This window comes from Thalia democratica, chromosome 4, assembly GCF_965202585.1.
Source record: "Thalia democratica chromosome 4, ktThaDemo2.hap1.1, whole genome shotgun sequence".
Taxonomy (NCBI): domain Eukaryota; kingdom Metazoa; phylum Chordata; class Thaliacea; order Salpida; family Salpidae; genus Thalia; species Thalia democratica.
In genome coordinates this window covers 38,036,217-38,057,534 of record NC_139168.1, presented here as the reverse complement: position 1 = coordinate 38,057,534, position 21,318 = coordinate 38,036,217, and the positions used below count along the sequence as shown (strand labels likewise).

The window sequence follows — 21,318 nt, the reverse complement described above, 5'->3', positions numbered from 1 at the left end:
TATCATTTTATTTGCATTTTTTATTTTTATTAAGCGAGATAAGTTTAATTAACTTAATTGTTATAAAATTTTTGAAATTATTGATAAGAAACGATACTTTTATAAAAAGCTATCAATACTTATACAAACTTAAAAATGTAGGAAGCTAAACTAAACTTATTGGAATTATCAGAGAGCTATAAACTATAAAGAAATTTCTCAACTATTATTGTTTAGAGTGTTTAAACATGTTTTAAAATTAATTATGGGTGCAACAATTATAAACTTTTCAGTGGTTTTTAGTTTAATTACTAAGTGTTCTTAGTAAAACTTTGTTAAAACGAAAAGCACAAAAAACATATAATCTTTGAAACTACATTAAAAAACTCAAAAATATTAGTTAAATTATTTTAGTTAGTTTGCAATTGCTAAAAAGCGATAAAAATAGCTAAGGATAACAATTTTAACTGGATATCAAAAGTTTATCTTACGAAAATATATAGAGTTACGGGAGTATATATTTTTTTTTATCCTACATACAGTTTAGTATCTATCAGGGACTTTATAGGAAAAATAAACCTCAAATAGTATTTGATAATAAAGTATGCAATTATATTAAAGTTTTAAAAATAAATAAACTTTTGAATTTCTGGCGATAACTGTATATATATTGTTCTGCATCCCTAGTTGCTACTCACGTTTTGACACTTAAAATTTTCACTTTAAATAAGCACAAAAAACTCTTAAAAAAAAAACTTAATTAGGATTAAACTTTTTTTCTTTTTATAAGATTCTTGGCGTTTCTTAGAATATTTACTGAAAATTGTTGCTTTTATTAGACAGAAAGCTAAATTTTAAGGAAGTTGTTTTAAAAGTGAACTATAAACAAAAATACTCTGAAGATCCTACACCTAACTCTGAAGATCCTTTTTTAGGTGAAACCGGGTTAGTAAGGTTGCAATTTTTGTCAATAAATTATTAATTAAACAAAAATAAGGTTAACATACATAATATTAAATAAATTTTAATAGCTAAAACAGAAAGAAATCTTGAGATTTTTAGCAAAACTAGGTTTGAAATAAGTACATTTACTTTATTTTCGCTAAAATCTATATTCAAAAAAATTTTTAAAGTAGATATTATCTTATTAAATTTTATGTCTACTTTAGTTACATAAAAGAAAAAAAAATCTATAAAAATACAAAATTTGGCTTTAAAAAAGAATTCAAGCTTTTTTTTTAATAAATTTTTTATTTAAAGTTCTAAAATTAATCAAGATTTTTATATTTAACACATGTTAAAAGCATAAACACAAAAGTAAAACTGAAAAAATTTATATTGTTTCGTTTATAAACATAAAGTATATAATCATAAATTAGAATCACAACGATTTTCTAATAAAAGATTTGTAAAAATTATTTTAAAAAAATCTACGAAAACATTATACTTTAAAGCCTGGTAGAAATTGAAAACATGTGTGAAGTTTCATAGTTAACAGCTAGTGCGTTGTACCCAAAGTTTTACATCGAAAGTTTCATGGGGTCCAGTAGACCTCTTTTAAACGTCTGGTACGATCCAAATCTGTTTGTGAAATTTTATAATTAATAATCAACGTTCTGTATCTTACCTTGTTTTAAAAGCTATAACATTTTATAAAATCTTAAGATTTCGGTAGGTTTTTTATTAATGGAATGCTTTTTGAATTTATAAAATCTACTAGATTTAAAGATTTAAAAAAGTTTGAAATGAATTTTGTTCGTTCACACCTAAACACACTAAAACACGAAAGAGTGTATTAAAGTTAATTTTATGTTTTAAATATTTTTTACTAGTGTTTAAATAAGCATAAATACATACTAAAACAAAGAAAACACAGAGAGAATTCTTAGCTAAAGCATTATAACAAAAGCGCATTTTGTTGTATAGATAAACGTTGTTGCAGTACTAAGGTAGGTGTCTTAAACCTATACTTAATCGCCTTTAAAAATTATAATTAGTCTTTTAACGCAACTAATAAAAACATAAAACCTAAATGTAATTTCTTTGATTCAAAAAAAAAAATGTATCAAACAAATATGCAATAGAACTTCAAGCTTGCGAAACAGTTTGTATCCAAAGGATAATTTAAAAACTTTGTAACGATAGTTACAGTTTAATTTAAAACTGCTAAATAATACTAGCTTTAATCAATAAGATCTACTTGAGCGGGTAAAACTGTTCTCTTTCAAGCAATCGAAATAAATTCTAGCAAAGTTTTTTAAAGTATTTTTATAGGTATATAACTACATCCTTAGGTAAAGAATATTTTTTTTTTAAACTATTTATGAAAAATAGAAACAATAAATAATTCTAGAGCTCTGCAATAATGAATACGAAAAGTTATAGAAAGCAAATAAAACATAAAAACGAGCTTAACAAGAAGTTAAATGGAGCTACAGAGTTAAAAAAGGTTAAAATTTTATAATGTTAATAAGTTTTAATAAATTTTAAAGTTTGTTGGTATATGTCAAAAGTAATAAAAACAAAAAATAATCAATATAGTTTACACCGTAGTTTTTGAATACGAGCAAACATAATTTAAATTGACACGCTGTAATTATCAAGCATAATTTAAACTTATAAAAGCTAAAACTTGCATCAGTGTCAAAATAAACAATTTACAAGACATAATTTTGTAATTAAATAAGTTTGTAAGATAAAATAAAAATAAAAAACATTTTATAAAATTTAAAAAGTAGTTACACTAAAACGATACAATCTTTTATAGTGTTTTATAACTTTCTAATGCTACTATTTTGTTAAAAAACATAAAAGAAAAACATATAGAAAAAAAACATAGAAATATCATGAAAGTTTGTTACTAATTTTTAAAAAGTTGAGGATAATGCACAATGGTCTGTTCTATATTTAAATTTTTATTAAAAAACTAAGTGTTAAGTAATTATAATTTTTTTATAGTATAAAACTTATAAATAATAAATAGTTGCTTTGTTTTTATTTTCATATAATAAAACAGATCTATTTTAACTAAAATTCAAAATTATTTTAGAAACAGACTTGTAATTATTTAAAAATCTTATTTAAGAAATCAGTTAGCTGAAAAATATTACTATAAATAGAAAAAGTTTTAAAGTGATGAAAAAAAGTAAAAATTCTCTAAAACTCTATCTGAGATTAAGAATGCAAACAAATTACAAAAAATATTATAAAAGTTTTAGTCAGTAACTTGTAATTACTAAAATAAAAAACAAGTAATTTTTTAAACTGCTTGAAAATGTTAAACGATTATATAAATGCGTAACACACATTTATTTGAAAAATGTATACCAAAACTGTATTTCGCCTGAAAGTAAAGTAACCCTTTGTAATTAAACAGTCTTTAGCGTTATTAAGCACATAGTCTATTCAAATAAATTTGTAGAGCTAACATACATGTCTAGAACATATAACGGCCTGTAAAAGCCCTTCACGGAATATACATTTTTTTATTTTTTTATAAAACAACAAGCTAAAAATATAAAGTGTGACTGTTTTCTATGGTTTACATAGCATATATTACTCTAAAAACTCTTTTAACTTTAAACTAAAACATTTTATAAAGCGTATAAAAATTGATAGAGTTTATTTAGCAATAGTAAGTTGTTTTAAAAAGTGCAATATTCAAGAACAAATATTTTCTCCTATTACTTAAATTTTTTTATCACTTTTTCAATTACCCTGGGAAAATTTACAACACCAACGACTCATACTTAGAAAATAATTTATATTTATACGACTAATTTTAACCACTCTGCACTCAAAAAACTATAAACTGTTATGTAAAAAAATAACATTTTTAAGTTCTACTACAATCACTGAATTTTCTATAATTCTTTGAAACAATAGTTTTTTTAAAGATGTTAAATGCGAACTGTATAGATCGGTAATACGGTTTGGTTTTGTGAAGTCTTACTAATTTAATTTTTTCTTTATCTACAGAGAAACAGATTAAAGAATTTTTTATTGAAACAGTATATAATTCCCTTGTTCAAAATATTTTTTTTTAAATAATAAAGTTATTAAAATAAGGGAATAAATTTTGAAAATATTTGTTACAAAAACTCAATTCAAGTTTTATGAACTATTTCTTATAAAAAGTTATGTAAAAGCGGTAAAAATTTGCAAAAATATTCAAATTTAAAACAAAAACTTTACAAAAATCAGTACAAAATTATAGATCAATAAAGATAAAAAAAAAATTAAGTAAAGTTTTGTGGTAGAAATAGTTAAGATAATCAAAGTAAACTAAAATTCAAAGAATCGAAATAAAAGTAAGTGTATTCAAAACATTTTTACTAATCAATACAAAAGTAAAACTAGTTAGTATAAAATAGGTACTTAAAAACAACTTAAATTTTATCTGCTAAAATTATTTTTATATATATAAATAAATAATATTCAATGAATGTTTACTTATTTTTTTGTAATTACAATTGTATCAAAACTTAGTCGAAATTATATTCTTTAGCTTCAATATTTTTCGGAAGTTTATACTTTTGTATAAAATGTATAAAATTTTCAACACATACTTAAATATTATAGTTAGATAACGGCTAAATGCTTGTTTATATATAACTAGTTTGAAACTTAGTATAGGTAAAACACTGGTTTATGAAATGAAAAATGAACACGAAATAAAAAGTAAAGTTTTTCAGAATAAAATGAAAGCAATGCGTTACGTACTAAACTTAATGCAGAAACAAACTAATCTACTACTAATTATTTTTCTATATACTTAAAAACTTTGTAATGTTTTGAAACATTTTTTCGTTATAACAATATATAATTATTCTATTTTTCACAAAACTAGTTTTAGATCCACAAAAGGATTTTTTATTGTAAGTATTTTCTTCAAACACTTTGTTATGCTGAATAAACTTTTTTTTACTAAATAAGTACAAATTATATAAATTCAGAACTAAAGTATCTAAAGTTGTCTTTAAAGTATATTTTAGAACTTATCATAGTAAAAAAAAAAAGTATACTGACTTTATGTTTTAAAGCACAAAAAAAGGTATGAAGAAAGACACATTTAAAAATTAAAACAGAATATAACTAAGTTTGACAGATTGATGATTTAAATTTTGTAAAATGAAATGTTTTTCACTCTAGGAGGTAAAATAAGCATTCCTTTTTTTCTTAATTTGCTTTTATAAATATCAGTCCGTGTTGTTTTAAATTTCAAATCTAGCAACTTGAATTTTCTTTAATTCTAATTTTTTAACCACTCTGCACTCAAAAAACTATAAACTGTTATTTAAAAAAATTGTAGGTTTGAGCCTGTGGTTATACTTTTTTTTAAAGAATGAGCATATTTACTTAAAGAAGAAAAATATGTGGCTAGCAGAAATTGTTTATACAATACATAATAGATAAATCGTTTTAACAAGTAGTTAGTATTTTACGTATTTTATACCAACATATTAGTAGTTTTTATATAGGTAAAATATTAAAATTTTATAAGATACAGTTTTTATAAAAAAATAATACAGCTATATGTGTACAGTGTACACTTTATGAAAAAAAAGTTCATGTTTTAGATAAATGTAATTAAAAACTTTATATATAACAAATTATTTTTTTAGCAGTTAATTAAAATTGAAACATTCAGAAAGAGGTTTTAATAGTTTCACTTAACAAACCAAAACTGACTCGTTAAAGAAAGCTGAATTTGATAAAGGTTTAAAGTTTAATACAATTAATACTTAACAAAACTAAGTTTCTACTTACAATAAATCTAATTAAAAAAAATAGCAGCTAGTTTTTTTATAAATTAATTAACAAGCGTATAAAAGCATCATGAGTTTGTTGGACAGTATTTTCTTGGTAAATTATGACAATAATTAAGTTTTTAAATAATATTTTATAAAGCTTTTAGGTTTATTAAACAACTATAAATAAACAAATATAAATGAAATATTTCAAAACTTATGAAAAATTTAAGACTGTTTTAATCTAATAACAAAGTAATCAGAGTTTTTGTATACCCTTAAAACCATTATAAGTATACTATCTTTTTTAAAGAACTTACTGGGAAAATTATAAACCTAAAAAAAATTAGACCTGTTTATTTGAAAATACATAATTTTATTGCAATTTGATTATTTAAAAACTTTCGGAATTTTGTTTGTGTTGTATATTATTTTAAGCCTTATTATGAAGAATAAACCGTTTGAAAATTGCTTACAATTCAACATTTAAAACAACTTGCACGTAATTCCACATAAATATTAAAAAAATCTGTCCGAAGGCTTTTTACTTTGCAGGATATTTTTATTATTTATTGGGATTATTTTTACATAATCTTCTTTATTTAGATAACTATAATTGATTTAGTATTTTATATTTTTGTATTGAATCTCGTTGCTTTTGTTCAAAAATAACTTAAACTTACAAAAATGACACTAAATATGAATTTCGTGAATTAAATCTTCTACAATAAAGTTAACTTTAATTTGTAAAAAAAACTTCCTCTTTTTAGTAATCTTTAAACATATAAATTAAAAAATTATCTTTTTGACTGTTTTTAAATTTTTTAAACTATTTTGGTTGTACAAACCTTGAAGCTAGTTTAGAAAAGATTCTAAATTATTTAAAAAGTATAAAAAAATAAAATGTGTGTAAACACTAACCAATTGAAGAGTTTAAATATTTTTACAATATGTAATTTACTTTGAAGTATAAATTGAATTTGTTTATGTAAACTTTTATTTGATAGTAATTAAAGGATATCGTAGTCAGAAAAAAAATCGAAAAAAAAATTAAAGTGAAAGAAAGTACACCAACATATTTTTATAACAAACGAGAAAAAAAAAACTGTAAATTTAATCTATCGAAATATAGTTGTATTTTTTACTTTAATGTACACATATCTAAATTAATTATTTAAAACAACTTTAGTTTTGTATTGACAAACGAAGTTTCTGAAACAATACCTGTATAAAACTACATCAAACTATATCTTTTCAGATTTAAGAAAACATTTATTGTTATCAACAAAAACAACATTTGTATGTTTTATGTTTGTGTAAAAGATTGTTATCTTAATAAAAATTTCTTTGTCTATGTCTTTAAAACTAGTTTAAACCTTTTTATACTTTTTTTTTCGAAAAATTTCTTATTATATTTAAAAATTGGTGGTTTAAGTTTCAGAATTATAATTTTAGTATTTATTTTATTAATGTTTGCTTGTAAAAAAACTAAAAGTTATACTCTATAAATGTGCACTGTATCTAAAAACTTATAAAATTTCAAGTTTTATTCGCTATTTTAACACAACAAAGTATACACTTATAAAATTTACTTTATTTATTTGGTAATAAAAAGTTTGGAGCTTTGCCATGCAGCTAATTTCTAGAATATATTTACTTTTTTAATTGGTAAGTAGATGAAATTAAAAATATATTTTTTTCAACTACAAAACTATGTTTAATTCTAAAAGATGTAGATGAGTCAAAAGCTTTTACATAGCGTTTTTAGATAAACAAGCCATTGTATATTTCTTAATTTATCATAACAATTAGATGGTAATAAATAAATTGGTTGAAAAATTAATTTCTTCAAAATAAGTAGTACAAATGATCAATAAAAAAAAGTTAGTATCACTAATCATTAGTATGTCTAGTTTTTTTCTTTTATGTATTGTATATACATACAACAGTTTACTTAAATAAGTATTGTAACTCGTAGTACTTATGAATATTAAATTAAACGAAAACTTAAATTACTTAAAAGCTTTTATAATTTACCACAAAAACATATAAGTATAAACTGTTTTTTGTTTAAGACATGTTCATATTTTAAAAAGCTAATAAACATGCATGAAAGTTTTTTTTTTTGATATGAGTTTTTCGCATTTTTTACATATTTACATAATTATATACTTAAAAAAATGCTAAAACGTCAATTTTAGAGCAAACAGATGTTAAAAGTGGTGTAAAGAACCAAATAACAAAACACTACTGACAAACTAGAACAGATAGGACGTGTTTAATATTCAATGCATGACTTCATGTTACACAAATATATATTAAACAAAGGAAACCACACATCTATTTATATAAATCTAAATTGTTTCGTTTAATGTAAGTAAACTCAATTAAAAGTTCACTATGCATAAAAACAATTAGAACTTCTTGAATAGTTTGGTTTTGGTACTGGTTTTAATTAAAAAGTTTAAACATAACTCACTCATTTTCGAAATAAGTTTATTGATTAATTTCGTTTAGCTCTCTTCGGAATAAAATTACTAAAAACTATGAATATTATAAAGTAATTTTAGTTATATATAATGAATTTGAAAAGTCTAACAAAAAATAGTTACGTCATAAAGTATAAAAGTCTGTTTAGAAAAAGTTTGAAAAATAGAATAGAGTTGTACTGAACTAACTTGAAGTAATTTATAAGACAAAATTGCTAAAACATTTAAAATAGTAGAAATTTTTACTTGAAACTTAATTAAATAAAAAGCACATTAAAAAAAGGACAATAACGACAACAATCCTATTTTTAATGTGCTTTTTATTTAATTAAGTTTCAGGTAAAAATTTATACTATTTTAAATGTTTTAGCAATTTTGTTATGTTCAGTACAACTCTATTCTATTTTTCAAACTTTTTCTAAACAGACTTTTCTACTTTATGACGTAACTATTTTTTGTTAGACTTTTCAAATTAATTATATATAACTAAAATTACTCTATAATATTCATAGTTTTTAGCAATTTTATTCCGAAGAGAGCTAAACGAAATTAATCAATAAACTTTTTTCGAAAATGAATGAGTTATCTTTTAACTTTTTAATTAGAACTTCGTTCTAAACAATTGCAATTTATTATGAGTGTTATTTTAAAATATAAAATAACGAAAATATTTAGTTGTTACGTTTTATTTGTTTTATAAATTGTAATATTATTTGATAGTCCTAATAGATTTTTTTTTTAGTTTTAAAAATAATATTTTCTTTACGATTTGTTTACTCAATTTACAATTTTTCAAAGATATCTAAACTATTAACTACAAACTTAATGGTAAATATTATCGCATGAAATATTTTTTTACAATTAATATATACATCTTATTTACAATTCAGGTTCTGTTTTCTAGCTGAGTCAAAACTTTCTCTTATAAAATTATTTGCAACTATTTCGTATGAGTTATATAACTTTAAAATGAATAAACTGTTTTAACTCAAATTTCTACAGATCTGAACATATGTATATATACTTTTTATGGCAAAAGTTACAAAATAACATTTATTCTCAAGTAGTAAAATGAATATAATTTTTTCATTTCATCAAAAGTTAACTTTTAAGTTCTGAGCTTCTATTTTAAAGTTAAAGTTTGACAAATTAAACTATTATTTGTCAAGATTTTCAGCTGATCGAAATTTTACGGTAGGAAAAGCTTAAATTTAGTAATTGGAATAAAATCATTTTTTTGAAACTTCAATAGAAAAAGAGTTATGAAAAAATTAAGTTGTTACTCTAATATTTTTGTGAAAGATAAAAAAAAATTGATAAAATACTTTACTTGAAACTTTATAATTTTGTTGATTTTAAGTTTATTTATAATCAAATAAAATTGCATTTTTAATATTTTTCTACGATTGTTAAGTTTTAATTCGGTCTAGTGTTGAAAAAAATATCTTTACTTTACATTTAAGTTTGCTAATTAAAAAAGCTGTACTTAAGAGCAAGACATTAGAAAAGTATGTGTGGATTATTCAGCTAAATATAATCTTAAATAACCTTAAGAGTTCTTATTTTCACCTCAGTTATGTACTCAAAGGCGTTGTTTTATAAGATTACATCAAGTTGTAGGCTTTTCATTAGTTTACTCATCGTTTTCAACGGAACTGTAAGTATTTGTGTTGTAAGTTTTGTAAACATAACCCTAATATTTAAAAAAACATTGGTTTTAGTTACGTTCGAGCCCAAAAAAATGCAGTTTTACAAAACAATAAAAGTTTAATTAAAAGTATGTAATTTACAATTACTAAAACAGTTTAAAATTACGACAAGTTTAATGTATAAGCTTTTTAAAGATGTAATCGGTAAAACTTTTAAATTGAAACAATGAAATTACATAGCTAAATTTAAATAAATTTTCCTATTGATAGTTTATACTATATACGTTATAACTAAACAACAGCGAGGCAAAAGTAATTTTTTTTCGAAATATTAATATTTTTATATGCTTAAAACTTATTCAAACTCATAAAAAAGTGTCGTCTAATTTTCTATAACATGCAGTTGAAAGCCAAGTATTTAGTTCCTAGTTCTTTTAAATTTTACGGTAATTTTTTAATTTTCTTTAAAATGTCTTTGGATATATTTAAGCGAATCATAAATCAAGTAATTTTATTGTCTTGATAATTTTTTAAAAATTAAACTCATGTGTAACTTTTACTTAAACTTGGGTATACTCTTTTAGATTTATTCAAATAAATTATAATAAACCAATTTTGCAAGTCAATATACTTTTTAGTAACACTGACAAAAACACCAGAAAATATTATCCAAGCTTGAAATAGTTATACAACAATATCATGATCTCTAAAAGCTTAGTGATCTGTAAATTTTTTTCTACAAAGTTAATATATATTGTTTATTTAACGAAGAAATAAAATATTGGTCCAAGGACTTGGTGTACGAAAAAACCTTTCGGTTACAGCAATAGAAAAAAAAAACATTTATATAACATATACAGTATTGAAACATACTATATATGAATAATTTAAGTTTGAAGTGAAAAACTTTGAATTCACTAATTAAAGTACTTAAATTGTACAAAAGCTGGCATCATAAATACAAGTCTTACTCTTACCAAAATTAATATGCCACATCAATAATCTGAGGATTTCGTTTCATTTGTTTAGCTTCAAAACATCATGTACAGGATTACATTGCACAACTATCCCTACTTAAACGCCCTTGTCCATTTATCCGCTCAAACAATCGAAATTATAGTTTTAAGTAGCTTGGAACTTTTCCAGCATTCGGACGGCGGCGAGCTGCAACTATGACAAGCTATTTTAAGAATAAAAAACTTTATGAAGGTTTTTAAGTGCTGTTATTAAACTTATTTAAAAGCTAATTTAGATCGGTTTCTAGTTTGCTTTTCCGCAAGGAAACTGCGTACTTGGTATGAATTTTGAAAAGTAGATAATGAAATGTGACTCACGTATAAACGTAGTAAGTATAGTTTTAAAAATTAATAATTAAATCCAAATCATATGTTTTTTTTCTATAACAATTTTAAACAGAATAACTTTAGATACAGTAAAAAACAATATGTACATATAGTTTGTACATGGGTTTTTTACAGACCTATTTGATTTTAGTTCTGTATAAAGGTAATTATAAAATTTAACATAATAAAATTTTTGTTAAAGTATCTGATTTGTTTTGAAAAATGTTTTAGAAGGTTAAAGTTCAGAAAAGAGACTTAGATTAGCAAGGAGTGTTTAGGTGTAGTAATTTATGCTTTAGTTAAGTATTTATATGTGAAATAAAATATGAACTAAAACATCTATAGTTTTTAGTCTGTAGTTTTGAAAAAGTCTTATTAGGTCTGTCTTTTTTTAGATAAGTTATAAATACGTTGATTTTTTTATCACTATACTCTATCAAGGAAATTTTAAGAAAAAAATTGCAATTCAATATTTAATTTTAAACTCTTACTGCTTGTCGGAAATTAGTTAAATACAACTAATGCATACTTAAGTTATTGTTTAAATCTTAAGCATTTTATGTTTTTTTTTTGTATTTACTGATTTGTGTTTTCAATGTTAAACTACGTTTAAAGTTTTAAGTGTATTAGTATTGATATTTTACCTTATTTATAACAAATATTTATTGGTAATAGGATTATCAAACAATTTTTTTTTATGTTAACTATATTACTTAAGTAAGACTAAGTATTTCTGAAATAATACTTTTAACAGCTTTAACTCCAAACAGGACCTTTAAAGTTTTTAAAGTCAAAATAAGATCATACTTCAAAACGCTTTACTATACAAGCCTTATGTAAATATTTCATTTGACGTAAAAAGTTTGAAAAGTTTAAACATTGTTCGTTTTTGACTTCGTCTGTTTTTAGCTTTAGTTGTGAAACTAAAAAACTTTTAAATTATTTAGGGCAAGCGTTAAAAAAGAAACCATATTTAAAGTTCTTTGGTTAAACTATAGTTATTTTCAAGTTATGTATACACTATAGATTTATTGTTAAGTTTATGAACAAAACTTTGGAAGATAAATAAGATTAAATTATGAAATACCTGTCTTCAAAAATTTGGTTTTCTTCTTATAATTAATTTTCTATTAATTTTTAACTAAAATAAACGGTAAGGACAATCAATAAAGAAATTTTTAACCCTAAACTGACTTAAAAACTTTTAAAGTCAAATATTAAATTGTAAACAAACACTATATTTTATAAACTGCTGCTAAAAAATGAACACTATGAAACTTAGATAATTAATTTATTCTTTTTACTAACATACAGAATTTAAAATTTGCGGTTTACCCGGTCACTTTTAATTGTATAACTTTTCTTAACTTTTTTTTTTAATTTTTCTTTCTGTTTAGTATTAAAACACGTTGTATAATTATAAATGTAGTAAAAAGTAAACTATAAAAAAATATGTTTTTAACTTTTAATAACATATTACATTTTAAGTTCTTAACATATAAAAAAGGGATAAAAGTCATTATAAAAGTACAACGAAAGGTAACAGGATTCTAAAGCATCAATTTTAAATCTCTTTTTGATGGGATATACTTAAAAAAGATTTAAATTTGTTTAGTTTATAATTTTTTTTTATTTGTGTTTAAAAATATTCTATCACAAAATAAGTTGACATAATCAGCTGTATATCAATCCGTGTTTTTAATCAAATGTAAATAATTCTGTCGACTAATAAATGTTTATTCTGTTGTAGTTATATAAAATAATTGAAGCTGTAACTAAAAAAAATGTTTTCAATTAATCTAGAGCCTTTAAAATAACTACTAGTTTTAAATATGCTTTATTAAATTAAAAGAAAAACTGACGCAATTTAATTTAATAAATTTAATTTTGAAATAAAACAATACCTCCTGTAATGATGATTTATCTAGCAAACAAAAAAAAAAGTTATTTACCTAACCAATAATGAAACTAATACCAGAAATAGTTTGAGAATTTTAAATTTATTAATTTATGGTACAATTTACTGACAATTTTACGACGATCCTAACAGATAATGGCTAACTTAATAAAATAAAAATTACTATATAAATCACATTTTAAAATTAAGAAAGCAGCTTACGAACTATCAATAAACAGGGCTTACTTACTAATAAAAGTTTATTTTAAAAATTAGTTAGGAGTTTTTTTCTAAGTTTTTAGCATCGTTGAGACTTTCTATATAACTTATTATGTGTTTACTATTTTTCAATTCAAATTAATAAATGTGTATTAAGTTAAGTATTAAATGCAATTCGTTGTAATACTTTAAACATTATCAAGCATTTTCAAAAAAAAATCTAGTGTAAAGCAAAAGACAGATAGTATATTACTGTACTTTATAAATAAACACAATTTTTTTATATAGTCTTTAACGCTTACAAAACAAATAAAAACAAGTGAAAGAAAACAAAAACAGAAAATATTACGTTCTACAATAGATCTAGAAGGGGGGAAAAGCACTCAATGAAAATTTAATGAACAGTTTAGTTAGTGACTTTAATTGCTTCTGCAGAAGGAAACAGATTTTTTTTTCAAATTTCGGTTATTTTAGATTTAAGCTAACTTAATATTTTTTATTCGATTCTTGTTACAAAAATATTTTGTAATCACTCGTAAAGTGTTATACTTTAAAAGCGTTAAAATTATTACAATTTAAAGTTTTTGACGATCGTTATAAAACCGAAGTAAATAACAATTTTTAACCAAATATATTAAAAAAGTGTTTTACAATAACAAAACAGGTAAATAGTGTTAAAAAATACAGGAAAATTATAAATTTCAGAAATAAACCCTCGTTATTCATAGCCCGCATAGTCATATAACAGAACTTTATCTGGTATTATGCGCCATAGTTTGTTATTAAAACGTTAAAGTATCATTTTAAAATTTAAAATACTATCATATATTACTGGAAAAAAAAAAAATATTTGTTTGATCTGATTTTAAAACATTTATTTTTTATATGATTAAGTCAATTTAAAAAGCAGAAAAACCTTTTTTTTTATAAACACCAATTAGGTAACTGTAACTGTGATTCGAGAAATTTATTTGATATTATTGTGATTCTTTATATTTTAACTTAATATTTTTGATGATAAATTAAATATGCAGCAAAAATCGTATACATAAAAAAAAAATATCATTAAGGAATGGACCAGAGTCTGGTCACCAGAATAAAAAAAGTTATTTACAAGGTTAGTGTACCTAACCAGTTTCTTTTAAATACAATTAAAGTGATTTGAAAATTGATATATATGATGTTTACTTTTTACCATGATAAAAATTGAAGACATGAAATAATTATATATATATAACTCCTGAAAAACGCTTTTAAACGGTTAACGTTGTTGATTAGTATAACAATTTGGTAATAATTAAACTGATAGAAGTAGAGAATTCAATGTTGTTTTATACTTACTAGCAATTTTACCTCCAGAAGTCAAGAAAAAAAGTATAAACGAAAAGAGTCAACTGAAACAAGTTTTAATTTCTTCATATAGTAACGTGTTTAATTATGAGCAGGTCAGTATGATTTAATAAGACCCTTAACAAGTGATTTGATCTCATTTTTATATGCTTCTTTTTACAATCCCTACATTAAAATTTTTAGTTAAAGAAAAATCTAAAGCGTATCGGTCTGTTTTTAAAAGACCGTGTATTAGTAACTGACAAGTTAACTTATTTAACGTCACAAAAGCTTGAAATAGTTTCGTACAAAGTTGGATAAAGTGATACATGTACAAAAATTATCTTTTGTTCATTAATGTTAAAAGTCTACCTCAAAATCTATAAATAACCTAAACGACTATGGCAGACAGATTAAAAAGTTACAAATAAGATAAAGAAAAACATTTATGCAAGACAAATGTGTATATGGAATAAACATTAATAACTTCGTCGTATAACTTTTAATTTATATCGTTGTTAATTTTCATTTAGTTTATCACATTTACCTAAATACAAGGAAGAAAATTATGTAAATTACACAACACTCTTATGCTTTTTTTGACATAATAAAAACAAAGTAATAAAACACTGAAATACAGTTAATACTTAAAACATAAACTATAAGTATTTGTGTTAACAATTTGATTTTTATGTTATCTTAATGACATTAAAGTTTAGTCTATATCTATTAGTTCAGTTATATTATAAACTGTATACATAGAAAATATTGTGAACATATAAACTAAATCGCCTTCTACAGAGCCCACTTAAAGGGCTTTTAGGTATTTGATTGAGAAAATTCTAGTTTTAAAATAATAAAAAATATCTTTTATAAAAACAATAAAATTGTTACTAATCAGCTTTAGTTCGAATTGAATTGAACTTTGCTAAATATTAATACAAAGTTTTAATTTTTTTATGAAACAAATGTACTGTCACTTTTAAGTTCACATTTTTGCAATAAAATTTAAACAAGTAATTCGTAACTTTGCAACAAACAGTATGTGTAGTATAATATGATTAAAATAAGTTAAAATGTTTGAAGTTGTTAACACTACGACTTTGTAATTTAGTTTTAAGACATTGGTGTATAATAAATCAAAATACGTCTGTAATGTATATTTTAATTTTAATTTTATAAAACTTTTGAACTAAAGTTAATGAGATATTTAATGTAAGCATTACAACATTTGATTAAAAACTGTTTGATAATCTAGATAAACATATTTGTTTTTTTGAAATACCTTTTTAAGAAACCTCATCTTTATTTTTAAGAAATCAATGTTTAAATTTGCTATTAAAAATCACTCAAAGGTTACAAAGATGACTGAAACTATTTATGTTGGTACTGGACAACTACTAAATAATTAATTTTTATTTGAGACTTTCATTCTTGATAATATAGTTCTTTTATCTTAAAAGGTTCAAAAGAATTAGCAAAGCTTAACCTATATTGTCAGCTCTAGTACTGAATGAAAACTAGCTATAAATGTTAAAATAATTATAAAGGTTTTTGAAGGGGCTTGTCTTTTTAATCTTTTCTGAAAAAAAGTTTGTTATTATTGTTGGTTTACAAACTAAACGTAATAAACTGATTTTAAAAAGAAAATTTTGTACTAATTAAAATATTCTTAATACTACATAATATCTGGCATTTCAATTGATTTCTGAGAAAGTTAATAGATGCTAGTTTTATAATTGAAATAACGGCACTGTTTAAATCAATAGAGGGACAGGTGTCTTTAACTTTATTAACTAAGCTGACATGTCTTTTTTTAACTTAGCTTAATTTAAATTATATTAAATTTTATAAAATATATAGCAATTTTAAAGATCATAGAAACATTTTATACCAATTCATTTGTTTAAAGTAGTTATTAGCTTTTTTATTTTGGTTTTACAAAAGTACAATAACAAGGTATATAAAGTTAATAGAACTTAAACTATTAAAAAACGACATCAGCTAATTAATTTTTACGTTGATTTTTATTATTACCTTAAAAAATATTTTCTATTACGTTAGCAAAAGTAGCTCGAATGAAACTTCTACGAATAGACATAGATTTAAAAGTTTTGTGTTAAAACACTTTTAACCATATGTGCTAAGAAAAATGTGATGGTGCAAAAAAGTGCTCGTTCCGAAAATTTATTTAAAGTAAAATAGTTACGCTGCTCAATATCCTTTCCATAGTCAAATAATATTGTATATATTTTTAAACAGTAAACTTAACACTTAATGGTTGTAAATCGATTGTAAAACATTTTGTTGATAAGCATTGAGAGTTTTAGTGGTTACATATTACTTTCAATTATTTTCGATAAGAAAACAAAATACTACTGTTTTCATTAAAATATTATTTAGCTTTAAACTTAAACAAGCTTTAAAAAGTTAGTTTGTTTCAATTTTTCAAAAACTAAACAATTATTTATGTATATACTTTTTATCTTCACTGTGTGTGACTATTTTTGATTAAACTTATTGGAATATTATGAAACAAGTTTAGTTTAAAACGTTAAGACATTAGTATTAAAATAAATTCAGTAAAAAATACTCAGTTTTACGAACTTAGCTTAAAAGTTTTTAATAATAATCATAATTCTGACACCTATTAAAAATAAATAATTATATAAACCATACTACTAACACGACAAGGTTTCAAACGGTACTCAAAATTTTCCACATTTCAGAGAACAAAATATTCGTTTTGTTTATCTTCTTGGTTGTTTTGCTTTAAGTATGTTGATTAATACGCAGCTTTGTTTAAATCTGCATAGTTAAATAAAACATTTAGTGTTAATTGATATTTAGTTAAAAAATTAAAATGTAGCTAAATTATGGCTATCTTGCTTTTTACAAACTTCATGGCATGGTAAACGAAAAAACTAAGTAACTCTACAACATACAACTAACAAGTCAACAATTTTAAAGGTTTCAATGAGTAAATTTTAAATAGTATAATAAACTGTAAAGTTCAACTCGTTTGATGTTTAATAAGCTTAATACGTTAGAGGAAACTGTACATTTTTACGAAAGTTTACTAACAATTAACAAAGCTGTTATATAGATACGCAAAAAGAAGTCATTAAAAAAAGTTTGATTTAGTTTTATGATTAAAAAAACAGTAATAACCTAGTACACACATCTTTAAAAAAATATGTTACAATATAAAAATATGTGTATTTAAAGTTGTATATGCTAAACAAATTAAAACCACGATAGCAAGTTTAAAATGAAGTAACTTACTTTTAGTTTTATGAATTATAGTCAAACTTTACTTTTAAAAATGTAAGATAACAAACTACTGCGCTGGTGAATAACATACCTTTCAAAATCTAAAATAAAAGCAGTGACATTTTATTTCAATTAATTAGTTTCATTTAAAAATAGTCAGCAAAAAGTTAATTCAAATTTACTACTCTGATAAAATAAACAGTTTAATGTTTTAAGTAAAATTAACGTATTTTTGTTTAAAAAGGCTTAAAAAATATAATTATATTAACACGTTCACATTGTAAAAGTATGCTAAACATTTTTAGCATCAGTTAGAATCAATCTAATAATAAAGAGTACAATTTATGTATTCACTTACCCTTTAACTATAGAATTTATTTTGTTTGAAGTTGCTGTAGTCCTTGTATCTTTTCGTTTTAATGAGGTAACTTTTAGAAACTTAATCTTGACAACAGCATTCAAAAGAAAGATATCTTTAAAGTGTAACTAAAATACAAATTCTGTTGAAATTTATTTTGATGGGTTAAGCATTTTTTATATCGTACAAATTTTGAGTAATTATTTTTTTCAATTATTATTTATGTATAAATTCATAATATTAGTATTTGTATATGAACTAAAAAAAGAAAATCTGTTAAAGTTTTTTTTGTATTCTAGTATTAAAAAGTTACAAAAAGATACTACTATAAGAGGTATAGAATAAAAAAGTCAAAACAAAACAGAACAATCGAAGTAAATAAAAAAGCCTAAAAGTTTTAGAAAAAATAAAAATGTTTATCAGACACTATGGTGTGAGTTTCTTAAACTGTTGCTATTATTATTGAACATCGGGTGGGGAAAATTTCCTAGGCGACTCAAAATCAGCGAAACGTTGCTTTCAAGCTGAGACATGCGTCTGTCGAGATTGCCGAGACTGCTTTGGACGCTTTGAAGAGCCACTGTTGTATGAGTGTCTTGTTGGCCGTTAACACTGAAGTACCCCATCTCGCTTGACAAAATCGACCTGGGGCGCTCGCCGTTTCCGTGGACAGGAGTGGGCAGCTGCAAGTAGCCGTTTTGGTTTCTCGGCTTGCTCTGAGTAACTTGGCATGACAACGTGGGAGTTGTGGGTGTTACGCATGATTGACTTTGCAACTGCAGCTGTTTCAGCCTCTCACGTTCGCGGATGCGCGATTTGAACCTGTGTAATATTATTTTGTTTAATTTAGACAAACCCCATAGATAAAACACCACCTCACCTCCTGATGACAAGCCTGATAGGATGGTTGTCGGGAAAATGGTTTTCTTCTAATATTCTTTGCGCGTTTATTTTGTAATTGAGGTTCTCACGGTGTACTTCTTCAACTTTTTTGAAGCGAAACTGTAAATATTTTAGTTAAACTCTTTTTGTAACAGTTATTTTCTACTGTTTAAAGTGCATAGTTTTAAGAATACGATTTTATTTATACGATAATGTGTGCTTAATTAATTAACTTTTAGTGAAAATATGCAGTAAAAGTTATTTTTTGAATAGTCAATCAACTTAAAAATAAATAATAAACCCAATAAATTAAAAAAAAATTATATGTGCTACTTTAAGTTTTTAAGCTGAACTATGGCTTAAAATGTGTAGTTATACGATGGTGCGTAATGATAGGTTGCCTTAAACTTATGTTTTAGATAATTTTAAATGAAATTAGTTAATCTTTATGGTATGAATAAGTTTTAATATCAAAAAGTACATTGAAAGCTGTTAAAATAAATAGAACTTTTTTTAAGTTTTTTTATGAATAAGTAATAAGTAGGGTTTATTTTTTCAAAACGATATACAAAAAACTAACGGTAAAATGTTACAACAATACAAAAGCGTTAGATGAAAACACTTGTTCACAAGATGGTGCCAACCTTAGTTAGGATTTTTAAAAACTTTCAGATAGGCTTTTAATAAAGAGACTTAAATTAGATAACAATTAAACTAATGTGTTCTCGTTTACTAGTTTAAAACAAGCTTTTGGAGAATATATACTAGTTGTATACTTTTAATATGTTTTTAAACTGATCTTAAAATATTGTAAAAACTAGGTTAAAAAGTTTCAACTAACTCTCCGAGTAAGATTAAAAGTGAGCACCATTTTTCTGGTAAATGAGATAGCAAACGGCTTGTAAAAATCAAGTATTTTCGTTAAAGGATCTTTTTTGATAGAGTAAAGATCGCAATATGTAAGTGCTCTAACGTGGCACTCAGATGACACTGGATCCAAAACATCAGGATTGTTCCAAAACGTGTTACCAAACACGTCTCCCTTGCCTGGAGAGTTTGATATAACTTTAAGATAAAAAAAACTGAAAGTAATACTATTTTTTTCAAAATATCTTCAAAAGTTGTACTACCACTTATTTTTGGCTAAATTCGTTAAAAACTTTTACTGTACTATTTTTCAGTGTATGGTTTTTAAGCATGCATTTTTACGTAAGTACATCTAAAACAATCAATATCTTGTATATAAAGCTCCTTAGAAAACTAACTTAAAATAGCTACTACTTCGTCATCTTGTACAACTTCTAAGGATCCTGATACAACGAAGTTAATTTTGTCGATTGATTCGCCTTTGTGAACGATTGTATCCCCTGGTGCGTTGTGTGTTGTCTCAAATTCAACTGCAAGTGCTCGCAAGCAGCTGTTTGAAGCTAAACTGCGAACAAATCTATGTTTAGACTTTCTCTTCTTATATTTCAAGTAAAAATAATTAAATTATTTTTCAGAAAATTTACTAAAATACTACAAGAATTTTTTTTAGTTTTTCCACCACTGTATTTTTTTATTTTATATTTGCAATAAATTAAAAAGTTTTTCTTATCGTATAAAAATGAAAAACTTTACAGATGTAAATATGCAACTATAACGACTTTTTTTAATTTAAAGATAAAATTCACTCACTATATAAAAGATTGGAAACCTGATAAACATTATTAGGTAATTTTTAGAAGTTTTAATAAATATTAATACTAATTCATTATAATGTAAACCATGAAGTGTTTTTTTATTGCTTTAAAACATATTCAAACATATTAAACACTTTGATTATTTTAAACAAAAAATTATAATCATAATTAACTATACCTAAATGCAGGTTGTTTAGTGAATGTTTCTCTTCCTAAGTGCACGCATATGTCTGCTTTCATGTCTTTGGGAAAGTAATTTAGCACCTGTATGAAAATTATACATTAAAATAACCGTTTTGATGTTAAATTCCACAAAAACAGTTTTTTTGAAAGAAACTAATTATAGAGATAACTGTTTCTAATATGTTGTAATCTGTTATGTTTCTGATCTTAAATAGGTTATACAACTGTTTTTCTTCTAACTTTCTATACAAGATAATAGTTGTTATTATTACAAATGTATAATTT

The 21,318-nt window shown here is 23.4% G+C and overlaps 1 protein-coding gene across 3 annotated transcripts in view; it reads right to left on the bottom strand.

The window, feature by feature from the left end:
• Positions 1 to 1,034: 1,034 nt before the first annotated feature.
• LOC145834094 (voltage-gated delayed rectifier potassium channel KCNH5-like) overlaps positions 1,035 to 21,318 on the bottom strand; it is a 42,095-nt gene continuing 21,811 nt past the window's right edge. For 2 of the 3 annotated variants that reach the window (XM_082941438.1, XM_082941437.1), the window contains exons 12-18: positions 21,029 to 21,114; positions 20,434 to 20,600; positions 20,010 to 20,215; positions 19,167 to 19,288; positions 18,287 to 19,108; positions 17,342 to 17,463; positions 1,035 to 1,560 (exon numbers count right to left, since the gene is read on the bottom strand). In XM_082941438.1, the coding sequence (XP_082797564.1) occupies positions 18,706 to 19,108; positions 19,167 to 19,288; positions 20,010 to 20,215; positions 20,434 to 20,600; positions 21,029 to 21,114 (984 nt within the window). In that variant the 3' untranslated portion in view covers positions 1,035 to 1,560; positions 17,342 to 17,463; positions 18,287 to 18,705. Of the gene's footprint in view, positions 1,561 to 9,766; positions 9,874 to 17,341; positions 17,464 to 18,286; positions 19,109 to 19,166; positions 19,289 to 20,009; positions 20,216 to 20,433; positions 20,601 to 21,028; positions 21,115 to 21,318 lie in introns of all 3 variants that reach the window. The other variant, XM_082941439.1, reaches the window with a different exon arrangement.